The sequence below is a fragment of the Trematomus bernacchii genome, unplaced genomic scaffold (genome assembly GCF_902827165.1).
Source record: "Trematomus bernacchii unplaced genomic scaffold, fTreBer1.1, whole genome shotgun sequence".
Lineage (NCBI taxonomy): Eukaryota > Metazoa > Chordata > Actinopteri > Perciformes > Nototheniidae > Trematomus > Trematomus bernacchii.
Genome location: NW_022988043.1, coordinates 23,652,758 through 23,680,354, shown reverse-complemented (window position 1 = coordinate 23,680,354; position 27,597 = coordinate 23,652,758). Strand labels below are relative to the sequence as shown.

At 41.3% G+C, this 27,597-nt stretch overlaps 1 protein-coding gene across 1 annotated transcript; it reads right to left on the bottom strand.

Annotated features, from left to right (window-relative positions):
- Nucleotides 1–6,811: 6,811 nt before the first annotated feature.
- fxn (frataxin) lies at nt 6,812–24,562 on the bottom strand. Its single transcript, XM_034118242.1, has 6 exons — nt 24,385–24,562; nt 22,183–22,260; nt 21,318–21,391; nt 21,118–21,238; nt 8,852–8,949; nt 6,812–7,149 (listed from the first exon to the last, which is right to left on the bottom strand). The coding sequence occupies exons 1-6, from the start codon at nt 24,421–24,423 to the stop codon at nt 7,011–7,013; spliced, it is 549 nt and encodes a 182-aa protein (XP_033974133.1). The 5' UTR covers nt 24,424–24,562; the 3' UTR covers nt 6,812–7,010.
- Nucleotides 24,563–27,597: the final 3,035 nt, after the last annotated feature.

The following is a 27,597-nucleotide window of genomic DNA, read 5'->3' as shown; positions in this document are numbered from 1 at the left end:
ATGGTAAAACATCCTACAATGAAGCGAGACAGTGAACTGTTCTCCCGTGAGAGGGCGATCAAGAAAAGAGAGCGAGCGGCCCCGTTGAGGGAGTTTACCATGGATGTTTAATAGGAGTTTACGGAGCAGATGAAAAGACACAGAAAGACAGAAGCACAATAACAAGTATATGTAGCTGTTTTTTTGTAAATAACCGACGGTGTCAAGAGGAAGTAAAGTCCCTGCCATGACAAAACTCAAAATCCATTTTCCAAAATCCGACACTAGAGGTGGTCTTAACCAGTGACGTGCGGTGAGGTTCATGGCTGATGAGGCACTGCTACTGACTCACTGAGTCAGATTTAAAAATATTATATTTTGAGTCAGATTTACAAATATTATATTTTGACCTTAATCGAAATATTCGGTTATTTTCAAAAGCTTTTTTAGTCTGATGCTTCGATTCATTTTAAACAGACCGTTCAACAAAAGGATACCCAAAATCTAAATATTGGATTGTTCTTTCTTAGTAAGATCTCATTTTCATTACAAATGTGGTCTTACCTTGACTTGAAGATGAAGTCCATGCTATCCTTCTGGACAACAATCTCTATTACTTTTTTGTAAAAGTCCTCCTTATCTTCCTGTAGTTTCAAAAGTCTAGTTTGTTGTTTGCGTCTACCGTCTCTGTGTAGAATAACAGTAGCAACAAGAACCTGTGGGCTCACGTGCGCCCCCTTCAGTGCGGCAGAGGTTATGGCTGCCTCCCCTGGTGCTTTTTTCATTGCCGTTGTATGATGAGACCATTGATTGATTGATTGATTGAAAAGTGTATTAACAGCTTGTATATTGGGTACAGTACAGTACAGCTCAAAACATACAATTGTTAAGGGGATGCAGACCAGAGAAAGACTTTCGTCTTGTTTACATCAGGGTCCCCCATTTCCAATTCATCATATCATTTAAGACATATAAGACATATTTGACATACAGATGACTTATTCACAATTTACATACAGGTGGTTTTTTACATACAGATGGCTTATTTACAATTTTCATTTTAGATTTCGTTCTAATACATCCTAACCGGACATTTAAGACCTACCAAGTCTACAGATATACAGTTAGTAACAGAGTCTAAAATGCGAGTATATACATAGATGGGGGGGGGAAGCTGTCCATTGTACGACAGGTTGAGATTTGTACCATTACCGGGGCCAGTTTTGCAATGCTCTCCCCCGAAGGTGCTCTTTAAGAGAGGTTTTGAAGGTAAGTATAGTTTTACTTTCCTTTACAGTTGTGGGAAGAGCGTTCCACCTTGATGTGGCATAATTGCGAAACGTGTATTCCCCCTTTTTTGTGCCAAATCTGGGTTTTACATGATTTGTGGAGCTCCCTCTGGTGTTATGATCATGGTATTCCTTGACCTTTGGGAATCATTTTGACATGTACATGGGTACCATAGAGGTGTAGTGGATCTTGTAGACCAGGCCCATTGCAAGTAGCTGTACTCTGTCGTCTACTCTAAGCCATCCTAGGTTGTCAAAGTGGGCAGAGGTGAGGTGAGTTCTAGATGAAAGGTCAAGCAGTAGTGTGACCAGTTTATTTTGCGATGTTTGAAGTTTTATTTTTAGCGCCTTGGAGGTGCTATGGTACCATGACGTGCAAGCATAGTCATAGTACCCTTGAATGAGTGCTCCTGCCAGAGTTTTCAGGGTGCTTTTGTTTACCAGAGAGGAGATCCGGTATAGGAATCTAGTTCTTTGATTGACTTTTTTTATTACATTGGATGCCATTTTGTCACAGGAGAGGTTTGCCTCAAGAATAGATCCTAGGTATGTAATTTCCTTCTTACTAGTGACAATAATGTCACCCACTGCAACTGAGAAGTCGTCGGATTTGCTGAGATTATGTTTCGAACCGAAGAGAATGGACTCTGTTTTACCCAGGTGTAATGATAATTTATTATCGGCGAGCCAGGTGCAGATTCTGCCGAGCTCGGAGCTGAGGGTTTTTCAACCTGCAATCTGCTCCTGTCAGAGACCAGCAGGGCTGAGTCGTCCGCGAACAGGAACAAGTTGCAGTCACATGCTGATGACATGTCATTTGCATAAATTAGGAACAGTAACGGACCTAATATGCTTCCTTGTGGAACACCACAGCTCACTGGGAGGGGGGGGGACAGAGTACCGTTTACCTCCACCATCTGTTCTCTCCCCTCCAGGTAGGATTGCATCCAGCTCACCGATAGTTTATCAAAACCAATTGCTTTTAGCTTGTCAATCAGAATGGGGTGATTGACAGTGTCGAAAGCCTTTTGTAGGTCCAGCATCACCATGCCGCAGTATTTACCCTCGTCCACCTCTTGTTTGATGTGGTCGTTCAAATATAGAAGGCATGTGTCAGTGGAGTGGGATGTTCTAAAGCCAGATTGAAATTCATAGATTAGTTTCTTTTCCGCGAGGTACTTTTCGACCTGTTCATATACTATTTTTTCCATGACTTTCGAGATGGAGGTAAGTATAGAAACAGGGCGGTAGTTGCCTGGGTCCAATTTGCTGCCCTTTTTGTGCAGGGGGGTTACTCTTGCAATTTTGAAGTCTTTGGGTACTTTTCCCTGTTTTATGGAGAGGTTAATTATGTGAGCTATGACTGGTGAGATGGCAGTTGCTGTGTCTCTGAGGAATTTGGAGGGGATATTGTCGTGGCCAGTGGCCTTGTTAGGTTTGAGGGCGCTCAGTTTAATGAGTACCTCTGCTGTTGTTACCCTTGCTAGACTGAAATCATCTTTGCGTACCCCTAGGTTTTTGTAGTAGGTCATGATGTGATCTACTCCAAAAAGCCCGGAGTGGGAGGGTAATTTATTTACAAGAGTTGTGGTTATGTTTGTGAAAAAAATGTTCAAGTACTTGGCCACATCCAGTTTGTCTGTGATGAGCCTGTTATCTGTCTTTATGTTTAAGTTTGCAAATCTCGTTTTGAGTTTTTTACTGCAGCCAAGCTGGTTATTGAGTAATTTCCAAAGTTCCCGGGGTTTCTTTTTGTTTTCCTCAGTTTTGTCATTGATGAAATTCTTTTTGGCAGTTTTGATCATGGAGCTTACGTCATTTCTTAGTCTGTTTCTTTCAATTTTTAGTTCAGTCACGTGGGCCTGGAGTTCACTGCTCGTGCTTTTGGAAAGCATTGACTGACTTTTATGAAACTCAGAGCATTTTTTGTCTCTGGTTTTCATGGCGGTCAGTATGCCGGAGTGCATCCACGGCTCAGCGCGATTTTTTACCCTGGTTGTTCTTAGGGGGGCCAAATCATTGAGTATTGCAGAGAATTTGTTTTTGAAACCAAGCCATGTTTCTTCAACTTGTGTACCACTGAGCTCATCTGACCAGTCCAGGCTCTCCAATTCTAGGTTAAAGGCCTCGCTAGAGTAGTTTTTGAGGTATCTAGATATGACTGTTTTGTGACAGCCGGCCTTTTGTTTTAGCTTTTTGCGGGTACAGAATATCATATAATGATCACTTAAACCACATGCTATAACCCCTTTACTGGAGATCCTGGACCTGTCAGAGGTCAGAATGAGATTAAATATAATATATACGTGAAATAAGTTATTTAGAGACTATGGATGGCGAGGATAAATGTAATAAAGGGATCTACAAACATTACATTGGTGACCTACAGTGAGATGGGAACAGGCATGCGCTTAGGGCCCGCTTTCCAGCCAGTTTCTGTGGGGTGACGCATTCTGAGGTGAGGCAGAGCTCATCTGTGCCTCACCTCACCCCACAGTAAATGGCTTGAGCGCGCTCACAAAATAAGTGCCCGCGCTAAATTAGTGCCCGTGCTCCAGCAAGTTACTAGTGATGGGAATTCCGGCTCTTCTTGGTGAGCCGGATCATTTGGCTCGGCTCACCAAGAAGAGCCGGCTCTTTCGGCTCCCAAACGGCTCTTCAGTTTACCACATATTATACCTTTTATAATTCAATCAAATGTAGCCCTGTTTTGACTAATGATTTATATGTGTACACATATCACTTAAATTATTCAATACATCCTTTGTACTGAAGTATTCAAAAGTAAAAATTACATGTTTAATATCAATTATTTGCTGTGGCCAGTTTTCATTGCATTTGCAGACCCTTGTATCTCTCTGATACCACCCAATGAATGCACTGACTTGCTTGTAGAACCACGCTACACAAAGCAGATAGCAACACCTATAAAAACTTAAGCATAGACATTTAAAAAAAGGGGCTACTGTATCGACATTTTAAAATTTTATTTAAAGAAAAGGCCCTGACAAAACAGCAGGGCTCTATTTCAGTATTAACTATAGAAAAAAAGACAGCAACAGCTGACATCAAATCTTTGCTGAGCCCAAGGATAATCATAAATAAATAACATAATACAAATAAATGTATTGCAATGCTCAAAACAGCAGCATCCAACGGTCTCTAATCCTTGGATATTACATGCCACTGCATGCATGCACGGAGCAGCTGTAGCGCGGAGATCATCATATCATTCTGTCTTGTATTACTTAACAAAAAATAACAAAAACAAAAAAATGTCTCGTTCGCGGGCCAGCTCCCGTCGTTCACTTAAAAGAGCCGGCTCTTTGGGCAACATTAGCCCGTACCTGTGCATGTCCCTGATTTGTTTGCAACTTATAGTTTTATTTTTGAAATTAAATTTATTTTGCTTGACTCAGTTTTTTTTTCTCTTAAACTGTTAGTTTTGCTTGATTCTGAGAAAGTGTTGCTTTATCTTTATGAAACTAAACTAATCCCATAATTTGCTGTCCAACATTTTCCAATTGTGAGTTGTATTAATATATTGGAGGCTTTCTACTCTTGCAGGGATTTGTTGTTGCTGTGGATAATCCAAAAAATGCATTGTCATTTATATTCTTCCCCTTGTGGTTTATTGTTATTATACAATCTGAAAAGGGAAACAGTGTTTAAATGGCTTTACGTGAAAAATATCATTCCTTTTTACCCCCACAGGTTTTACAAAAAGGATTACATGATTTCTGTGTAAGAGAGTTCTCAGAGTGTGTGGTGCTGGGTGCAGTGGGTCTGTTGGAGGATCAAACTCTAGTTTCCCTGGATGAGTTAAGAGCTTTGTTCTACTGCTGGCAGATTAATGAAACAGGGATACCTGAGAGAGAGAGAGAGAGAGAGAGAGAGAGAGAGAGAGAGAGAGAGAGAGAGAGCGAGGAGCGAGACGAGAGAGTAGAGATAGAGAGAGATCTAGCGAGAGAGAGAGAGAGAGAGTAGAGAGCTCGATCTATCGAGGCGATAGCTCTCTCGCTATAGCGCGTCGTATCGAGATCAGATAGCTGAGCGACTCTTCCCCTCGCTGAGAGAGAGGAGAGGATGAGGAGAGAGAGAGAGAGAGAGAGAGAGAAAGAATGTTGGGGGGGCAGTGTGGGATTGTGTCATTGTTGCATCATAAGCTGCTGTGAGCTGAATCCTCTGTCACCGTAACCTCAGCACGGTTGGGATCCACTCCGGACAGCATTCTGGGAAATGAGGTATGTGATGTCACTCCAGAAGAAAGCCGCTGCAGGTCCAGTTCCAATCCGACCCCTACATCCTGGCACTCAGCCAGCAGTCTCACTCTCAGCTGAATGAGGGTTCCTACTTTAGGGTGGAGAGGGTAAGTACAGCGGCAGGCTTAGGACCAACTCCACTCTGAGGTCCAACCAGAGTTTAGAATCAGAATCCATCAGGCAAAAAATCTCAAATTATAATTACAATAACATCTGCTTGGTTTTTGCAACAGTCCTTGTTAATAACCGTGGCAATCAAATGCAAACATCATCTACTGTTTTGTAGACTAGACGCAGGGATATGAATCTAAGGGAAATAATTTAAATGCAATGTAACCTTGACGTTGTTAACATCTGTATGACAATATTAAATGTCTCTTATTTTACACTGTGTTTCATGAGGGACACAAACAATGGAGCACTGATGCGGAAGGGGAGGGGTTTAAGAGTCGGTTTGGAAATGGGCCGCAGTGTACAGAGCCCTGAATAGTTAGGAAAATGTCATTTCAATCAGATCATTTGATATCAGTTTGGAAAACCATTCCACAGCTGCTGCTGCTGCTGTTAAACTAAAAAAACATGATTGGTCGTGTGTTTTTATTAAGATGAAGTTACCTACAATAGAGTGTTTTATAGCTTAGTGACTGTTTGTGTGTTGGCACTAAATGTCTAATTACTAAGATATGTATTCTTTAAAGGGGCCCTATAATGCTTTTTGTGGTTTCCCCTTTCCTGAAGTGTGTTCTATAGGTTTGAGTGCATGTTAATGGTCTGCATAGGCTACAATCCCCAACTTCATTTTTCTATTTCATTTGTGCCGAATAAGAGAAAAATTACAAAACCCAGATACACTAAACATGCACAGGCCACTGACTATTTTGTCCCAGATCTGAACGATTACGTTAACACCCAAATAAAATGTTATTAGGGGATAACTCCTTAAACATTGTGATGTATGCATTCTGTACATTTTACATTTAAATGTAATTGAATATTTGTTTATAGATTTGTCTTATCTTCATGGCCATCTGTATATTTGTTTACTGTCTAATGCTGGTTATTTTGAGATGTTTATATTTTAGAATTGTTTATTTATACTCTTTTAATTTGTTATGAACTTGTTTTGTTTTATGCTGCTGCAACGAAAATATTTCCCAATTGTGTGTCTGATCAGATTGTATTCAAATGTGTGACTAGTGCATAGATACATGTTTAATGGCCCTCACCCATCACATGACTGGTTTCTCTGTACAAGACTTACTGCAGCCTTTGGTTTGATTATTTTTAAATATTTAATGAAATCACCATGAAATACAAATGTACAATACATTATTATAGGACATATACATTACTCATTATATACAACTGCTGTCCTCAGGGCTAATGGTGATGGGTGAATGTGGAGTTGTGCATCTTTGGCTCCCGTTTTGTCTCACAGTAGTTTGTATGGGTCGCAGTAGTTTCAGTGCAGGTGTGTTCCTCAGGAATATGTCAGGTGAGACAGGTCAATGTCTTTATTGAAGATGATGGAAAACTCCTTAGAAAGCAGCTGGTGGAGGCTCACACCATCATGAGCGTACACCCAGCATGCACCTGTCCAATCGTAGCGCTTGGGTCCACTGCAAAAAGAGAAGCAAAGGAATTAGCTCAGATGCTGTCATTTCAGATTTGTCAGAAAAAAGAAAATTACATTGGCAAGAAAACAAATAAGCTATGAGTGATTCATCCATAAAATGTGATCTGATATTCAAAAGGCATTACAAAAGACAAATGATCCTTCAAAAAGCCACTACAAGCCAGCTTTCCCCATGTGTAATGAACCATTACAGTGAAGAGTGTCTCAGCATTAAAGGTCCCCTATTATGCTAAATCCACTTGTTCATGTCTTTTACACATAAATATGGATCCCCCCTGTGTAAAGAGATTCTGAAAGTTTCAGGGGAAAAGATTCTCTCTCTTTCTGTCCTGATCCATCTAAACAAAAACTGATCAGATTTGGCCACTTTGTGATGTCACAATGTAAGCCAAACATCTTGCAGAGGGGCGTGGCCAGCAGCAGCTCGTTTGCATTTAAAGCTACAGGCGGCATGATCTGTTTGGTATTTCAGCCAAACACTTCAGAGACATGTTCTGTATATATATCTGAGACCTATAATATATTGTTTAAAAATAGTATAATATGGGAAGTGTGCTCATAAGGGGACAAATGGAGGAGAGTATACATATGGAGAAGTTGTGCATGCAATATAATCTGGCTTCGTAGGTTTTATAGCAACATGAGTACAGCTTTTAAATAGCCTGCCATTGTTGTTATTGTGATGTGCAGAGATTAGATTTATGGTGGAATAGCACATGATGCCGATATACATGGTGGACTGTGAGGGATTTCGTGAGCTAATGAACTGCATTGAACCAGGCTATGGCATCCCCTCAAGAGGTACAATTACCAGCCGCATTAAGAAGCGGTACGCGAAAAATAAAGACGTGCTCAAGGCACAGCTACTTTTCATTGACAAGGTGGCTATAACTACTGCCTGTTGGACTGCAGAAAGTTACAGCACAGTTCCTGATGAACTCAGCCATGTTATGGCCTGAGCTGAAGACACAGTAATACCGACCTCTGAAGAACATGGAGCCGTGACTCAGCCGGAGCAAAGCGCCGCCAAAGTCACAGTCCTCCAGACTGCATACGTTTATTGTGGAGAGGTTTGGAGTCGGACTCAGGGTTACTTTTTATTTTCCTTTTAAGCAGTGATGCACAGTACTTTATGTTAATGTAACTTTAAATATGTTATCGTGAGCTTCAGAGTATTTTTTTTGCGCTCAACTCACTCCTGAGTCATGACCTGCGCGGATATGTTTATTGTGGAGAGGTAATGAGTATTCTTTTATCTTCCTTTTATACAGCAGTTTGTTTATTAAGGCCATTTAAAAATGCGCAATGAGTGTATATTTGGAAAAATACATGTATTTTGTATGTTTTTATTTTATTTGGGGGGGTTAATCATTAATTAATTCATTGATTGTTAATATGTTCAACGATTGGTTTAGGAGTTTGACGACATTTGCAACCCTGCTCAGCATAGAACTACAACCAATTTCAGTGAAAAAGGGGGAAATGAAGACTTTACTGCTCTTATCAGTCCTGAGGCCGTATGTTGGTGTGTGTGTGTGTGTGTGTGTGTGTGTGTGTGTGTGTGTGTGTGTGTGTGTGTGTGTGTGTGTGTGTGTGTGTGTGTGTGTGTGTGTGTGTGTGTGTGTGTTCACTCAATGTATCAAAAAGACATGTAGTGTTCAGGTGTGGTGCGACTCAAGTCTCACCTGGAGGGGGAGGAGAGCCAGATCTGTTTGTTTGGAGTCTGCTTGTTGATGACGTAGGTGCCGTGCTCTCTGTCCACCTTCACTGTCAACACGCCACTCTGTACAGAAACACATTAACACATTTATTCTTAATGCTCTGATTTACCTTATATATACACACACTGAACAAAAATATAAACACAACACTTTTACACCCATTGTTCATGAGCTGAAATCAAAGATCTACGACTTTTTCTATTTACACAAAAGGCCTATTTCTCTCAAATATTGTTCACAACTTTGTCTAAATCTATGTAAGTGAGCATTTCTCCTTTGCTGAGACAATCCATCCATCTCACAGGTGTGGGACATATCAAGATGCTGATTAGACCATTTGCCTGACGCTGTGCAACACCTCTCCTTCGCATAGAGGTGATCAGGTTGTGGATTGTGGCCTGGGGATTGTTGGTCCACTCCTCTCAATGGCTGTGCGAAGTTGCTGGATATTGTCAGGAACTGGAACACGCTGTCGTATCCGCCGATCCAGAGCATCCCTAACATGTTAAATGGGTGACATGTCAGCTTCCAGGAATTGTGTCCAGATCCTTGCAACAGGGGGCCGTGCATTATCATGGTGCAGCATGAGGTGATGGTGGTAGATGAATGGCACAACAATGGGCCTCAGCATGTCGTCATGGTATCTCTGTGCATTCAATATGCCATCAATAAAATGCACCTGTTTTCGTTGTTCATAACATACACCTGCCCATACCATAACCCCACCGCCACCATGGGCCACTCGATTCACAACGTTGACATCAGCAAACCGCTCACCCACATTATGCCCTGGACAGTGAAAACTGGGATTCATCCATGAAGAGAACACCTCTCCAAAGTGGTTTCTAACTGTTGTATCAGCTGTCCGGCTGGCTGGTCTCAGATGATCTTGCAGGTGAAGATGCACGATGTTTAAATGGTCTGGTTAAATGTGGTCTTCGGTTTGGAGGCCGGTTGGATGTTAGGCCAAATTCTCTGAAACGCCATTCAATTCATGGGTAACAGTCTGGTGGACATTCCTGCAGTTAACATGCCAATTGCACGCTCCCTGCAACTTGCGACATCTGTGGCATTGTGCTGTGTGCTGAAAGTGCACATTTTAGAGTGGCCTTTTACTGTGAGCAGCCTAAGGCACAGCTGTGCAATAATCATGCTGTCTAATCAACATCTTGATATGCCACACCTGTGAGGTGGATGGATTATCACAGCAAATGAGAAGTGCTCACTAACACAGATTTAGACACATTTGTGGAAAATATTTGAGAGAAATAGGCCTTTTGTGTTCATAGAAAAGTCTTGACATTTCAGAAAATATTTGCCTTCTTTCAGAAAGTGTCTTCGTGTTCAGTAAAGACTTTGATAATATAACATTCTTAGCTCTGCTTTATTTTTTTTGTCAAATAAAATAAACTGTACATATGGTACTGATCATCTTGTATCTGTGGACATGTTGCGACGAAGTTTGTATTCACAAAATACAAAATAACGCGTAGGCAACCTCTATTGCTAACAATGGTAAACCCGAGGTGACTGCTTAAGCCAGCGGTTCCCAACCTTTTTCAGTCAGGCCCCCCTTGTGTAATTGGAAATATTTTCGAGCCCCCCCTAATCTGGTTCCCACCGAGATTGGTAGAATTAATTGTATATAGTTGTACAAACATTACATTTTCTCTGCTAATAATAACAAGACATAAAATATCCAACTATAATTTTATATTTTATTATGGATTGAACATGAACAAAAGTGCTTGTATTGGCAGATGATCCTGTGCCACTGTGAAATAATGAGGCCTAATTGAAACAATTACAAAAACGTTTTATCGATCCGGTTCTTTAAGAGTATTTTTACAAGTTATTTTTGTTATTATTTAGGGGAAAAACTAAACAAATTAGAAACAGAATTCACATTGATTAATTTTATGTATAGTGTGGATTATGGGCTGCTAGCACACATAACATACTTGTAGTGGTGGTAGTAAGTAGATTTACTCTTTTGAAGTACTTAAGTATTAAGTAAGTAAGTATTGCTTCTTTGTAATTCTGCTCCTCTACAGTCCAGAGGCAGTATACTACTTTTACTTAAGTACTTGATCTGAGTACTTCTCCCACCTTACACGTAATTGGGGCAACAGAACTCAGAGTTAAGGAAGTTGAAAACGGTGCATTAATATGAAAATGAATATGAATATGATGCCTTTTGGCCAGCTGATGGACAGATTGCTCGTGTTTCCGCGAAAATACTTATGGCAAACGAGCATTGACCACATCGAGCTCTGTAGATTAGATTGTCACTTTTGAACGCTATGTTCTCCACCGGCGGATCTCTGTGTGCACGGCGCTGCAGCAGTGCAGCGAGTCTGTGAGGCCCCGCCCCCCACAAAGACGAGAGAGAGAGAGAGATCTCCGCACCGAACACGTTAGATGTCAAGGGAGATATATTATGCCTCATCATACTTTGTTGATTTGGGCATTATAGCCGAAAGGCTTGTCGTGGGCTTTTCCACTTTTCTTTTAACTGCCGGTTGTGTTACAAATGTGTCAATTTTATTGATTTTACGAGCAAACAATGTTTGTTTACAACTAGGGATGCTCCGATCGATACTCACTCTCTGCCGATCAATCGGTGCTCTCTAAAAATGGCGATCGCGAGAGCCGATCGCATAACGTAAAATTATGACGTAAAATACATGACACTTTTCTCTGTGCGCGGCAAAACAAGCTCGCCAAAATGGCTTCACCAGTCTGGCAGTATTTTAAGTGTCCGAAAATGACAATAAAATAGCGGTATGCAACGTGTCTGAGCAGAAATCCTGCAGCTCCACCCGCTGTGACGGACCGGTGAGCGGAGCAGAACACACATTAAGAGTTAGACCTAACACATTTAGCTATTTTATCTACCTCTGGAACAAGCTAAACTAGTTATAAATATATTTATTCTTCACTGTCGAGTCACTAATTACTGGATCAGTGAGCTGCATGAGACGATACTGACAGGCTGTCAGGAGAGTGGGAGAGAGAGGAAAAGAGAGCGCTTCCGCTCATTTCTCCCGTGTTATTATCCAAAGTTAATGTAAACTTGAATAATGTACTTCATTTGAATGTAATAATTATGTTGGTTGTTGTTTGTGGAAGCGCCAGTGAATGAGCCCCATTAACTGAGTTTTAAACATCACCTTAAATGGAAGATGCCCATAGGCCCCGCCCACTCGATCGGTATCGGCCGATACTGATTCCGGCGATCGGCCCCAAAATTGGCGATCGGAGCATCCCTATTTACAACCTCTTCCCAAGCTTCACGCGCCCCCCTGGTTGGGAACCACTGGCTTAAGCTGTTAACAAGGTGAACAACCTTTCTGCGGGCGTCCATCTTTTTACGACTTGTGTTACTGGAACACATTTGAATCAGATGTGAAGTCACTCCCAGTTCCGACCTCAGACTTCCAATGTAAATGGAACGCAGCATTATCCCTGCATGCTTATAGCTCAGTTATTGAAGCAACTGTGTAACACCAATGATTCTGTGATGAAAAGAACAATGTGAAGAGAAAATTATGCCATAAAGATTTACGCCATCACCTCTCTGATATCATCTGCAGTGCTTCTACTGCCTCTTATTTAGCAACCAAGTTGCAGATCTTTGGTTGTGTGTGAGTGTGTGTGTGTGTGTGTGTGTGTGTGTGTGTGTGTTGTTTATGGCCCCATATGTCACTGCAGCCAGTTGAAAAAGGGGGTCAGCTGCCAAGATTGGAACATTGGCAAATCAGTCAGAGCCATCAGAGACAGCCGCTGTCCAATCAAAACGGCACACACACACAATCATACACAATTAATCACGCTCTGAGGGACAGACTTAATACGGCCACATGGAGGTATAACATTGGAAAGACAGACGATGATAACAGGTAACAAAATGCACCTTTAGCCCCCACCCATGCACTTCATATCCAACTACGACAGTCGCCTCCACCCTGCTCAGGACTGAGCTACTGGAAATAAAGAGGTTGCTGCACTTGCCGACCTGTGTTGACCTGTATGGCCAACACAGGTCGGCATTTTGAGACATAATAGTGAGAGGCATGAAGACTGTTTAGAACTTTAGATGGTGCTCACAGTCCTGTCACCTGCAAAAGGTTTCAGATTACTCTGCCTCCGTAGGCTGTATCAGAAGGAGACAGGAGAACTTGACCGCACCTACAGGGTAACTTGGAGAGGGTCCGAGTCCGACCCTTGTCAATTAACTACAGGGGTCCCTCAGGGCTCTGTCCTTGGTCCCCTCCTCTTCTCTCTGTACACAAACTCAGCCCGCATGGTTTTTCATACCATTGCTACGCTGACGACACCCAATTAATTCTGTCTTTTCCCCGTTCTGAAACCCAGGTTGTCGCACGCATCTCTGCTTGTCTAGCAGACATCTCTCGGTGGATGTCTGCTCACCACCTCAAGCTCAACCTTGACAAGACTGAACTGATTTTTCTTCCAGGAAAAGAGTGTCCCACTCCTGACCTAACAATCAACATCCCCTCTGTTGTTTCCCCAACTCAGACTGCAAGGAATCTGGGTGTGACCCTAGATAACAACCTGTCCTTCACTGCAAACATCGCTGCTACAACCCGCTGCTGCAGATACACTCTTTACAACATCAGGAGGATACGTCCCCTCCTGACCCAGAAAGCGACGCAACTTCTGGTCCAGGCTCTCGTCATCTCACGCCTAGACTACTGCAACTCCCTCCTGGCTGGTCTACCTGCATGTGCCATCCGACCTCTGCAGCTCATCCAGAATGCAGCGGCTCGTCTGGTCTTCAACCTTCCTAAATTCTCCCACACCACACCGCTCCTCCGCTCCCTTCACTGGCTTCCAGTAACTGCTAGAATCCACTTCAAGACACTGGTACTAGCGTACCATGCTGTGAATGGATCTGGCCCTTCCTACATCCAGGATGGTGGTTAAACTGTACACCCCAGCACGTGCACTCCGCTCGCTGCACCCGCACTGCGAGGGGGACCCAAGTTCCCATCAGCAAAAACACGTCGGTTTGCTATCCTGGCTCCAAAATGGTGGAATGAGCTCCCCATTGACATCAGGACAGCAGAAAGCTTACACATCTTCCGGCGCAGACTGAAAACTCATCTCTTTCGACTCCACTTCGAGCGATAGAATTTCTAACAAAGCACTTATATACTAATTAAGGACTGGCTTATCTAAAGCCAGTTGAGTAGCACTTGAAATGTTTTGGCTCTATGAAACCTGATGTACTTATATGATTCTGTTTTCTTCAAGTTTGTATCTTCTTGGTCGAATGCACTTATTGTAAGTCGCTTTGGATAAAAGCGTCAGCTAAATGCAATGTAATGAGGTGTCAAGAGAGAATGATGCGGAGGAAACTACGCCTCACAACTACTGCCTGCCACACTGGAGTCATAACAGAGCACCTTCATATGCAATACTAATTTTCATTAATGTTACTGTCAATATCATGTGCAATACATCTTTTTTTCTATTCTAATATTTATTACTCTTACTTTTATTTCTATTTGAAAGGATGTGTACGGAGCCCGTAGAGAGAAAAATAAATAAAACGAGGCCACGTTTTATTAATTTGTGCGCACGAGATGTAATTTGTGGCCTCAATTTAAATAAAACGAGGCCACGCTTTATTAATTTGTGCGCACGATATACGTTCTCGTTCGCACGAGAAAGTTACCGGTGCGCCAAGTAGGAAGTGGAGCGCCCAGGAGACAACCATTTCATTGCAGACTGTTATGTTTATGTGGGGAAATGACAGTGCATACATTTGAGATATATTTCAAACTCAGACTTAATTTTAGGGACATTTCGGCCAGAGGTGTAGAGCTATTTGTTTAAGCACCGGATTGGCAAAACAGGAGAGTCTGTAAACCAGTCTGCTTTGATCTATGAATTAATGTCCGTGACTCTCACAGTATCTGCGCGCAGAGAGCTGTGTCTTTGACGCAGCGCCTTCACTGTGTTTACCTTCAGAACAGCTGAATAGAGATCGAGGCTGCTACGTTTTAGCCACACACACACGCACGCACACACACCTCTACACACATCGAACTGCCCGATTATTCCCCCCATTACTCGTTTTATGAAGGAGATGTCCGGTCACCAGGGCGCATGATGTGTAAATAACCCAATTTGTGTTCTGTGAAACTACTTTCGTTGCAGTTGTATATGTCTTAAATGTAATTTAGGTTAACTTCCTGTTTTATTTAGATGCTTTTATTTTGAAGGCGAGTTTACGCTGTTGACAGGAAGTTGTTGTTGCTATGGAAACGTGAAATGCTACATGATGTGTGTGTGTTCGGTACATGTGTGTGTCCGACACCGGCATTTGTTTTCAAATTACCATGAACAGTCATTTACACACATCTGGCTAACTCCATATGTGTATTCCCAAGTGAAAGAAGTTTGCTTAATCTTAATCTCGATGTAGGCTAGTGCTAAATGCTGTCGGAGTGCACCGGAACGAACGCCACTATCATAATATCTTCTGAAAACAAATGCCCACACACACACACACACAAACATACACACACATACACACACACACACACAGACACAAACATACACACACGCCCTGGCGACCGGACATCTTCTTCATAAAACTAATAATATGGCGTAATAATCGGGCAGTTCGATGTGTCTAACCATAAGAAAGTATCTTGTGCGAACGAGAAAGTATATCGTGCGAATTAATAAAACGAATTAATAAAACGTGGCCTCGTTTTATTTAAATTGAGGCCAAGAATTACATCTCGTGCGCACAAATTAATAAAACGTGGCCTCGTTTTATTAATTTTTCTCTCTATGAACCCTCCAGGGCTCCGTAGATGTCAATGTTATTTTCTACACTTTTCTTTTTTGGATTACTCCAAACTCCATGTTTTTGTCATGTTATAATTGTCATGTTATTGTATGTATCTTATCTAGAATATTAAGGATACATAGTAATGTGTTTTGCACAGTCTTTCTCTGATTATATTTATCAGCAGCTGTTATCAAGCCTGGGTGTGAGTCCAGAGCATCAATAAAGGCAGCCCATCACAGTTCCTCCCCCCGGTGATATGTCAATCTGTACAGGAGCTGACACACACCGAAATAGCATCATCTCGTAGGAACACGTCCTAACCTATAGTCACAACTGATCTGTTTATTTGTGGGACGTCTGAAGGATCCAATATGAAGTTAATGAATCCAGATACCACAGCTGGCCGAGGCCGTACTGAGGCACAGAGGTGCAGTGAGCAAAATGCTATTGCCAGCATGCTAACATACTCAATAGTAACAGAGTGGTGCAGGCATGGGTAAAGGTAAATAGCTAACATTGGGCTAAAAACAAACTACATCACATCAGCAACCACTGGTAAGCTAAAGGTGGCTAGTGTTCAGCGTGAGTAGTCTCATTTAGCCACTTTTTTGCAACCGCCATTTTGTACATGGAGGCTCAAGAAATTCCTACTCCGGGTACTAAATGCCATATTTTAGAACAACACATGAAAAACCAAAGACCTCACTTTGAGAATCTTACCAATAAAATCATTCATTAAATATTGACTGCGAGAAGAAGAAGCCTGGAACTGCTAAAATGCTAACCCATTTCCTGGTTTATGACTCGTTCCTTAACCACTCTATACAGTGAGCATGACTTTTCAATGTCCTATCTCTCTGTCCTGAAATGTTTTCCCCTCTGAAAGGTCAGGCTCACTGTCTCTCTGTAACTCAAGGATTTACAGATTTATAGCTTCCTGCCAGATAAACTGGAGCTGTCTGCCAACAAGAACAACAAGCTCCAAGAGTGTTGATTCTACAGGGCAAGAAATCAATAAGGCAACAGAGCGCAGCAGCCAAAGAGCAGGCCTCGCCTCCAACAGCTTTATGGAGCACAGAGATGTTTCCAACCAACAATCCTGCATCACACCTTCCTATGGATTTACAGACTATAATTGAAACTGTGGCAGCTGTCTGTGTTTCAATTAATCCGTTTCTCATGCTATCATGGACCACTGAGCATGTCCAGCCAATGGCGAATGTTCACCAATGTATAGGTTGGGGTTTTTGTGATAGGAGGAGGAGCTATAAAGACCTTTAGAGGAATTAGATGTTTATGTACTTGAAACAAGTCATGCAGCTGTCACCAGTAAAGCATAGCGTAGACGCCCCTTTCAGTCCAAAGAGAAAAAGGTTTGCATCCACAAACAGCTTGGTTAAAGTAAATTATCTCACTTTCCCTAAATAGTCTACTTTCCAGCAGTGTGAACCCAGAAATGTTGAGTACCCCAAAGTTTTATGTCAGAAATGTATAGTGCAGCACAAAGAAACTGCCGGATGCTAACTTGCATACATTGGGCAATTTGCACAATTGGGAAAAATTGCATTAATTAGCAGCGATTAGCATGTGCAGACAATAGCTCAAAATTGGCTTGGCCAATTTGGACAGTTTTCGTGTAGATTTTGAGAAATATTGAGGAGATTGAATCTATTTCTGCCATTTTTAGGATAAAAAATGGCAGTTTAGAGTCCCCTTATTAAAATCGACCCAAAATGAATCAAAAATAGCCCACAGAGATTACAAATATGGCCACTTTCTGGTTAAAACTGCCGTTTGTGAGATCATACTCTCAGAAATTGATTCAACATCAACAAAACCACTAAAACATGTGCCAAGCCATTTGATACTATTGTCTGCATATGCTAATTAATGCAACTTATGCTTATTGTGCAAATTGCCCAACATATGCAAGTTTGTATCTTACAGTTTCTATGTGCTGGGGACATGTACTGTACATTTCTAACAAACTTTGGGGTACTCAACATTTCCAGGTTCACAACAGGACTATTTTAGCTGGCAACTAGACTATAACCTTTGTGTTAGTTAAAAAACCTGAGTGGTTGGAGAAGCTTAATTTACGACTGGCCCCTTCCTATTATGAAGCTAAAAAATAATGCACACTCTCCAACCAATCAAAATCCAATACACACTTTGGATAGTTTAAAAAAATATATATATATATATACACATCTGAGCAATAAACAGTTGGTTGTAGCAGGCGGAGGTTGTACATGTCATGTCTCACTAACCGGCCAAAATGTATTTAAGCAAGCAAACACATTAAATAAAAGTCCTATGTATAGAAGAGAGCTGTTGATTTGTGAACAGACCCAAATACCTCTTTCAGTTACATAACAATCTCAGTAACATATGTTCAGTAATAATGAATGCTGTTTTTCTTTCTAAGAAACAGATATATTTGTATTAGTTGATGATATGTTACATCACATAAATGTGTGGATATTTATGTGGTGACTAATCTGCCTGAGATTCCTGTTAACTCACATAACTGTTCCCAACACATCCTTTCCCTTTCTTTTGAATTCAATGCCATTTACATTTATTTGTTTGATCTGCTTTAAATACACTGTAAACCCTTCAAGTTTGTAAACTTTTGCAAGACTGTTTTCTCTTAAAATGTTCTATTTATTATGCTCCTCTATAATCTTCCAATGTAGCTACAGTTTAGTGTTGGGAGAGGATTGTGCTCTTGAGACAACATTGTCCTTAGCTTGTAACACGAGTGATATTAAGGTCATGACAATAACATGTTATATACTGACTACATGGTATAACTAAGACACTAGAACAACTATGTAAAGGATATTACTGACATGTCTGATTTAACAGTCTTATTGCCAGTTCTGCCAGAGATGTTGATGACAAGCTCTGCTCTCCACAATAAAGATTTTGGTGAGCAGCTCCCCCTAGTGGAGGATCACCTGCACTGCACTGGAGATAGTTACCGTCTTCTTCAGGGTGAACTGTATCTTAACCTCGACACTAACAGGTTAAAGTCTTCTTATAGCAATAATGACTTCATTTAAAGTGGACCTATCATGCTATATTTAAATGATATATTGTAGGGCCATACCTATATAAGGTATATTTATACGTTTCTGTTTTCAAAATACCAAACAGATCATGCATTTTAGCCATGCCTCATTTCGCTCTATTTGCTGTTCTCCAGCCCTGTTTTTGCAGGGGGCTGATTCTGTGAGCTGAAGCTGACCACGCCCCCCTGCAGGAGAGGGGAGCCGCTCTGATCAAGTCAGAAGAGGGGGAGAAAAATAGATCTCCGTCCTCCGTGTTTTATTATATACTGTAGAGTCGTTATTCATTTGTTTTAAAGCTCAATAAATAACAAAGAAGACCTTTGACCGGCACTTTTCTAATTTTGTCCGGAAGATTTAAACTTTAACGGACATCTTGACCGGCGAAAGAAAATCTAACTGAAACTCTGCCGCACGGTCCCCTCGTTCCTTGGAAGAGGCGGAGAGGTGGGTATTTGTCATCTGCTGGTGGACTAACCGGAGAGAATTACAGTGCTTGCCTCGACGGGGAGGGATTGCATTGAATTACAGCAGCGGGAGCAAACGCTTGCCTCGGGGAGGGAGAAAAAAAGCCACAGCGGAGAATAAACAGAAGGGTAACCATGGTAACCATGCACGGGAAGACTTCTTCGCTGCTTTTGTGGCAGACTACAGCGCCACTTACAGGCCTGGCATATGTATTACAGCGTCTCCAGCGCTTTCGAGCGGCAATGGCCGGCCGTGGCCCAACCCCACATTCCCCTGATAGGTGGAAAGTTGGCCCAATAGCTGTAGCGCCACCGTCCTGACGTCAGGACAGTGTTCAAATCTGGATCAGTTTTTATCAGATCCGTTGCAGCCCCTTTTTTAGAGATTTGGGTATGGAGGAAAATAGAGAGGGTTGTGTTTTCTGACACTTGGTGAGTTCCCTGGAACACCGGGGACACATATTCATGTATAAAAGACGTACAAAAGTGCATTTTGCATGATAGGTCCCCTTTAAGATGGAAATACAGTGAAATTAAGTGGATTTGAGTAGTCTCTTGGATTTTCTAATGTGAAACATGTCTCTATAGAGTGGTGCAGTGATGACGTTTTATTTTAGGGCGACCAAAAAGTTAGCATTACAAGGGTTCCCTGTACTAAAAGGAATGGGATTCTTCCATTGCTATATGGAATACTGCACAAAATAAGATATGTGGCAAACTCACATTTATAATATTTACACAAATATCATATTTACACATTTTGTTAAACTGGATAATCGTCACTTAATAACATAAACTACCCGACGGTAACATGACTTCACATCACCAACGCTAAGCTAAAAGTGGACTTGTCTTTGGTGTGATGAAGTTAAATAGTCTTATTTAGTAACTTGTTAGCAACCGCCTTTTCTTTATAGACCTTATTTCAGGCATCCAACCAAAAACATAATGGAAAAAAACGATTGGCTCGCGAGAAGGAAACTGCCAGTGTGCTTTCCGGGATTAGGACTCAAACCCTGCACATTGTATTGTAATCCACTATAGATTACATAGATCTTGCTCAGCACATTGTTCTTTCAGTGCATTAAGATGCACTTAAGTCTCCATGTAGATTGATCCATCTCATTTTATCTGATTTCTTAAACTCATCCATGTACACAAAAGCAGAGTTCTATTTGGATGTCTACAAGTGCAGGTCAAAGACTTTCCATAGAAAAAGATGAGCAAAAGGATGGAGGGATGCTACTATACATATTACTTTTAATTCCATCAACAATCTGTCCTTCAAGGAAACCAAAAACTGACATGCAGCAAGTATGCGTGGATTTATAGTAACTGGATTGTGTGGTAAATGGATCTGCATTATTTTGCCCAAGAGCGCTGCGGACTAGAGGAACTGGAGACCAGATTCACAATCTTATGATGAGGGGGACAACTTACACTACAGTACATCCTGAGCCACAACCATTAATGTGGACACTTTCTCTGATGCCCTGCATAAGCTGGGAGTGCACGTGAAAGCACTGTTTGTGAAGGAGCAACCCCAAAGTGTTTACTGTGAGGTTAAAGGGAACCTTCACTGATATTCCACATCAACATGTTAAAGGTGTCGGGGAGTTCCACTGCCTGTGTGTAAAAAACCTTCTTGTGGATCTAACGAAACTATAGTATAATAGTTATAGTTAATACGCGTTTCCCATTTTCAAGGTGTAAAAAATAAGAACCTCTATAATAAGCCTGCTCAAAGTTGAGTAGCGTGAGCGTACGATGGCCATCAACCTATAATTAGTGTGTAAAAATACCACATACAACATTCAGATGTTCCACAGTGACAGTGCACAGGACATAGTGACTTACAGAGAAGACAACATCGTAGTCTGCTCCAGTGAAAGCTTCATCTGTCAGGTCCTCAAAATACTCTGTGAGAGAATCCAACGTGTCCTCTGCCAGCTTCTCATACGCTGCTTCAGTCAGCTCACTGTACACAGTGACACACTTGTTATTAGAAATGTAACCATTCAACTAATGATGCTGAAATGAGATAGAACCTGGTTTACCTTTTCTCCAGCCTTATTGGTGTCAGGTGGAGGTTTCTCCTCCATATATCACCATCAACCCTGTTTTCAAACCACTGACACAGAAACAGAGAGGTCAGAAACGAAACCACAAGCACTCAGCAGTTAGTCATCATCACACTTCTGACCAGTGATGTAAAGTAACTAAGTACATTTACTCAAGTACTGTACTGAAGTACAACTTGGAGGTACTTTAATTGAGTATTTCAATTTTGTTCTACTTTGTACTTCCTCCCCACTACAATTCAGTGGTAAATCATGTACCTTTACTCCACTACATGTATTTAATCCCTTTAGTTACTTTACAGATGTGGATTAATGATGTGAAATACTGTATAATCAAGCCTTAAATCAGACTTTAGATCCACCTGGAGTAAATCCACAAGCTACCCTGCAGTATACAAAGTCATTCAAACTAGCTGCACCTTTACCAGCTTTGAGAACACTTTAATGATCAATCATTATAAAACATATCATATATATTATTCTGAAATGGACCAATCTGCACAACTTTTACTTGTGGTACTTTAAGTATATTTTGATGCCAATACTTTTGTACTTTTTACCCGAGTAACCTTTTGAATACAGGACTTTTACTTGTAAGAGAGGATTCCTACACACCTCCTTCCTTTTACTCAAGTACAAGATCTGATTACTTCTCCCACATCTTCTTCAGTCAGTTATCTTTCACTTTCACATTTGACCTTGTAGGGTTTTTACCGTCCACTTTGATACAGCTTAACTTCATAATATATCATTCTCCCAGAGCTTCTGTCCCCTCACTCTGATGACGCAGTGAACAGTTAAAGTGTGTAACTTGTGAATAGAGTCCTACAGCAGCACTCACTTTGTGTTGAGGTTGACAGACAGGATGCAGAGTGTGTGTTGTAAACGGAGCCCCCCTCAGCTGAGAGACGCTCCTGAGCTGAAACATATCAAATAAACAGTTAACTGAGTGTTAGAGAGATATGACACAACGGCAGGTGTTACCGTTTAACTGGTGTCACTGGGAACTGGTGATATTCTATAACGGTAGGAAGATGTGTCAGGAGCGTGTACTTTGAGGAGCCATTGTCGAATAACCAGGAAATACACATTTCGATCGCTTCTTCTGTCGTTTACATTCATCTTTTGGTATATTTGGCTGGATAGGAACACTTTGATGCATATTCAGTAACAGTGTGTGAGGTTGAGATGCCGATATCCAGCGAGGACTACAAAATGACAATGAGGTGACTGGGGATGTCTGTTCAAAATATTGCACGCTTGAATAAATAATTTAAACCAGTTATTTTGCCAGACTTATTACTGAATATCGTTCTTAATGTGATACCAAGTCCATCTGAGACCTGTGTATACCTTCAGACAGCATACAAGTGAAGCACACGTAGTTTACTCGCAGTTTGAAAGCAGCGTGGAGAAGTCTTCAGCTGTGGAGCTGTGATCCGCCCAGGTTAAATTGTGATACGACTTCTGTTCTGTGGCTATCTACCAGCGATCATGTTTAATATTAAAGACTACACACATGTATCCCTTATCAAAACAGTATTCTGCACTTTGCAGCATTTATCCAGATAAGATGTGACAGTTTACTCGTTTTGCAAAGATAGCAGCAGAAATGTCATTGCTGCATGTGCAGGGATATTTAGACTTTAAAATGCTGCTTGGTCATTCATTTTGGTCTCCGCAAACAATATTATGAATCCTCTATTCAAAAATATAATTCAGTGTCCATCGACATGAAAATAACTAAAAAGTTCATGCTGGACTCACACATTAACATGGTTGGGTTACATTAAAATGCAACCCAACCATCATTTATAATGTGAGCAAATGTATGTACACTTTAAGCCATATAATATACATATTATAGTAGGCATTTGCTTTTAAATAGTATACTGACTGAGGTCTGTATCAAGCCTCATTAAGACCCACAGAGATCAGATATCCTAGTTTATCAGCCTGCGAGCCCACATTATGTTGTGATAAGTGGTCATTTTACATATAAATGTATTCCAGTGCACACATTAAGTTATATAATATAAATATAAAATATGCAAATCAGGCCATGTGTTTCGTTATGTAGTATAATCATCACCGACAGATGGAAAGACAACAATAACAAGGAATTAATATTAATATTACCAAGTTACACAGAAATAGATACAAAATATAAGAAAAAAATACCACAAAGATAAAAGCATTAACGTTAAGATAGAAACAAAAACATGTTCACAGCAGAGTAAAAATTATGAATATATGTGTTTGTTCTCAACGTATGTGAGTATCCTCGTCATTCGGTTTGTGTCGCTGTATCGGTGCATAACGAAAGTTAACCAAGTAAACTGTCACATCTTATCTGGATAAGTGCTGCAAAGTGCAGAATACTGTTTTGATAAGGGATACATGTGTGTAGTCTTTAATATTAAACATGATCGCTGGTAGATAGCCAGAGAACAGAAGTCGTATCACAATTTATCCTGAGCGGATCACAGCTCCACAGCTGAAGACTTCTCCACGCTGCTTTCAAACTGCGAGTAAACAACTTGTGCTTCACTTGTATGCTGTCTGAAGGTGTAAACAGGTCTCAGATGGACTTGGTATCACATTAAGAACGATATTCAGTAATAAGTCTGGCAAAAATAACTGGTTTAAATTATTTATTCAAGCGTGCAATGTTTTGAACAGACATCCCCAGTCAACTCATTGTCATTTTGTAGTCCTCGCTGTACGCGTCCGGATATCGGCATCTCAACCTCACACACTGTTACTGAATGTGCATCAAAGTGTTCCTATCCAGACAAATATACCAAAAGATGAATGTAAACGACAGAAGAAGCGATCGAAATGTGTATTTCCTGGTTATTCGACAATGGCTCCTCAAAGTACACGCTCCTGACACATCTTCCTACCTTTATAGAATATCACCAGTTCCCAGTGACACCAGTTAAACGTTAACACAGGCAGCTATAACTACCAATGTTAGCTAATGTTAGCTTCATGACATTAACTGAGTGTAGCTCCGCCGGTTAGCTTTAGCTAACGTTACCTGTTTAAATATGTTCCCGAGTCTCTGCGGTGCCCCCATGTTGAGCTGTCAGCGGTTATATATACAAATAAATACCAGGGAATCTTTGAGAGAAGGAAAGCATGTTCCCCGCTGCCCTGTGTGACCGCCAGGCTGCTCCGTCCTCCGTGTCAATGGACCGAGGAGCCGCTCCCTGCCGGCCACACTGCCGCCTGCTGGGTGGGAGAGTGTGAGAGATAAGCTCAAGATAGCCTAATTTTTCTAACACTGATAATATGTAGTGTTCATATTGAATATTATTGTATTATTGTGAAGTTAAACATTGTGTATTTCTACGAATTTTGCGTATCTTATATCTGCACAGCTTTCCACTTGTCATACCAATACTGCACATATTTTATTGTATTCTATTCCTACATTTGTTTACGTGTTTATCTATATTTCATGTAAATATTGCTATAATTTAATGTTATAATAATTTGTTTTAATAGTTTTATTATTGTTTTTTTTCTTACAATTTATTTTTCTTTTAATGTGTTTATGTAGCGCCATATACTCCAAGGCAAATTGGTTAATTTGTATTTACAGGATCAGAAATCAGAAACGGGGTTATTGCCAAGTCGGATAACTTATCCTATTTTGGAGGCGCTGACCAGCATGGAATTCATGCTGGTCTATGCTGGTTTTTGCTGGTGAAGCTGGTAGTTATGTTGGTCTATGCTGGTGAAGCTGGTATTTATGCTGGTCTACCAGCATTCTTGCTGGTGAAGCTTTATCACCAGCAAGACCATGCTGGTGTACCAGCTTCACCAGCAAGACCATGCTGGTAGACCAGCAAGACCAGCATAGGAAAGCTGATACACCAGCAAGACCAGCTGGTATTGGTACACCAGCAAAGTCTCATTATGTTATAGCTGGTGAAGTTGGATTACCATTTTAGCTAAATAAATAGAGAGAGAGAGACATAGACAGAGAGAGAGAGAAAGACAAACAGACAGACAGACATACATACTGTGACAGACAGAGAGGGCGGGACACAGAGGAACTGCGAGACAGCAGTGGTTGAAACAAAGTGGTTTAAAACAGGGTTTTTAACTGGCGCTAACGATCGGGGAGTGAAGATCAATTGATAGGGCTTTCACAACAACGCGATTCCCGTTCCGTGCTAGAGCTTTTCTGGTTCGGAACCGGTTTTTCTTTTCAGCCCCCGTTTTGTTCATACCGCCCAGAGCCTGACTGGTGGGTTATGGCTAGAACGGTTCCTCTCAGAAGAGCAGCAGTGGGCGGAGTCACAGAAACGGCTCGTTTCTGTGACTCCGCCCACTGCCGGAGCTAGAGCCTGAAAAGCACAGTTTTTTCCTGTTCACACCGCTCCGGAATCCAGTTCGTTTCAAGCACCAAAACATTGTCGGTCTAGAAGCAAGAACCGCATACGTCACGCTTACGTTGGAGGGGGGCGAGATTAACATGAGCTAACAGTTAAAGGCAGTACGGCAAATAAAAGTTGTAACAAGCAGTAGTGCTGAGCAAAGTGACTAGAACGCAACCACACACTTATAAAAAAAAAAAACACTTTATAAAGTCAGGCAACACTAACCAGGCTCCGTGTGATTCTGTTTATTTTTACCTTACTTTGACCATCCGTTCGCTGTTATTGATCATTGTGGAGAGCAGGCAGACGTTTTGTTTTGTAATATAGCAGCTATCGGATGGAATCAATACATGGGCTGCTTCTGACAGCTCTCTCTACTAGGAAACAGCTAAAAGCTACACAATTACACCCAGTCTGATAGTAAAAGCTTTCTCGAAGGTTCGTTTTGCTTTCTTACAACGTTACGTTAATGTTAACGAGGCTATTGTTACTTCCCTTAACAAGAGCTAGCTGTCTTAGCTAACAACAGTTAGCAGCTAACGTTTTCTGCAGTTTGTGTTGCCCCTGAAAAACGTGATGTAGTTATTTTTTGTTGTTATTTTACAAGTTGAGAGTTAAAGGTGGGGTAGGTAAGTTTGAGAAACCGGCTCGAGATCGCTAGAATTTGAAAATACACAACCGGAGAAAATCTGCCACTTCCTTACAGAGCCCCTCCTCCAACACACACAAACGCGCACATGACCAATGAGGGCACGAGATAAGTTTGTGCACAGATGGAAGGCTGACAGGCAGGTAGGCCATCCAGTTATTTTAGCCGGGCCGGCTAAAATGATTGGTCGTGCTTTTTACAGTACTACGGCTTCCACAGATGACATTTTTTTATGGATTTTTTGTCAAAGCACTTAAGATATTCATTGCTATCGGGATGTTAAGAGCATTCCATGGAATATAACAAAAAGTGTATCTCGAGCCGGTTTCTCAAACTTACCTACCCCACCTTTAAGTTTTGTTTAAAATCGTCAATGTAATGCACGTTAGAGGTTTTGTGTTGGACATGAAGTTAGCAAACTCTACAAAAGGTTAGTATGTTAAAGTGGACCTATCATGCTATATTTTAATAATATAGTGTAGGACCATACCTATATAAGGCATATTTATACTTTTTAAATACCAAACAGATCATGCATTTTAGCCATGCCTCATTTCGCTCAATTTGCACTTTTTTAGCCCTGTTTTTGTAAGGGCTGATTCTGTGAGAACAGCACCACCTACATGCCTGGCATATGTACTACAGCGTCTCCAGCGCTTTCGAACGGCAATGGCCGTGGCTGTCTCCTCCTGATTGGTGGAGTTGGCCCAATAGCCGTAGCGCCACCATCCTGACGTCAGTAAAGTGTTCAAATCTGTATCAGTCTGTATCAGATCCGTTGCAGCCCCGTTTTTAGAGATTTGGGTATGGAGGAAAAGAGAGAGGGTTGTGTTTTCCTGACACACCGGGGACACATATTCATGTATAAAAGACGTACAAAGGTGCATTTTGCATGAAACCCTCAAAATGACCTGCAGGTACGTTATTTATATCTGCTCTGTCTGTCCTAAAGATAGTTCAATAGGGCTACAGTGTTTCCCACAGAATTTGATTCTATTTGTGGGGGCACCGCAGCCCACCTCACTATCCATTAGACCAGGGGTTCCCAAACTTTTAAAATTAATGTATTTAAGTTTTCCGTACTCTCGCGGGAATATCTCCGAAATGGAGCGAGTTTAAATTTCGATTGCATGATATAGCCCAGCGCAACACCTTCGTCACACATGTTGCCACTTGTTTGTACCATTTTTTGGCGATTTGTAATCTGTTCTAG

Excerpts from the sequence above, each read along its gene's own strand:
- fxn (XM_034118242.1), bottom strand. The coding sequence starts at position 24,423 with ATGGGGGCACCGCAGAGACTCGGGAACATATTTAAACAG. Across the intron at positions 21,392-22,182 it reads TCTGTCAACCTCAACACAAA|TGGTTTGAAAACAGGGTTGA; the intron begins GTGAGTGCTGCT and ends TTTCTGTGTCAG. Across the intron at positions 21,239-21,317 it reads CCAATAAGGCTGGAGAAAAG|TGAGCTGACTGAAGCAGCGT; the intron begins GTAAACCAGGTT and ends CACTGTGTACAG.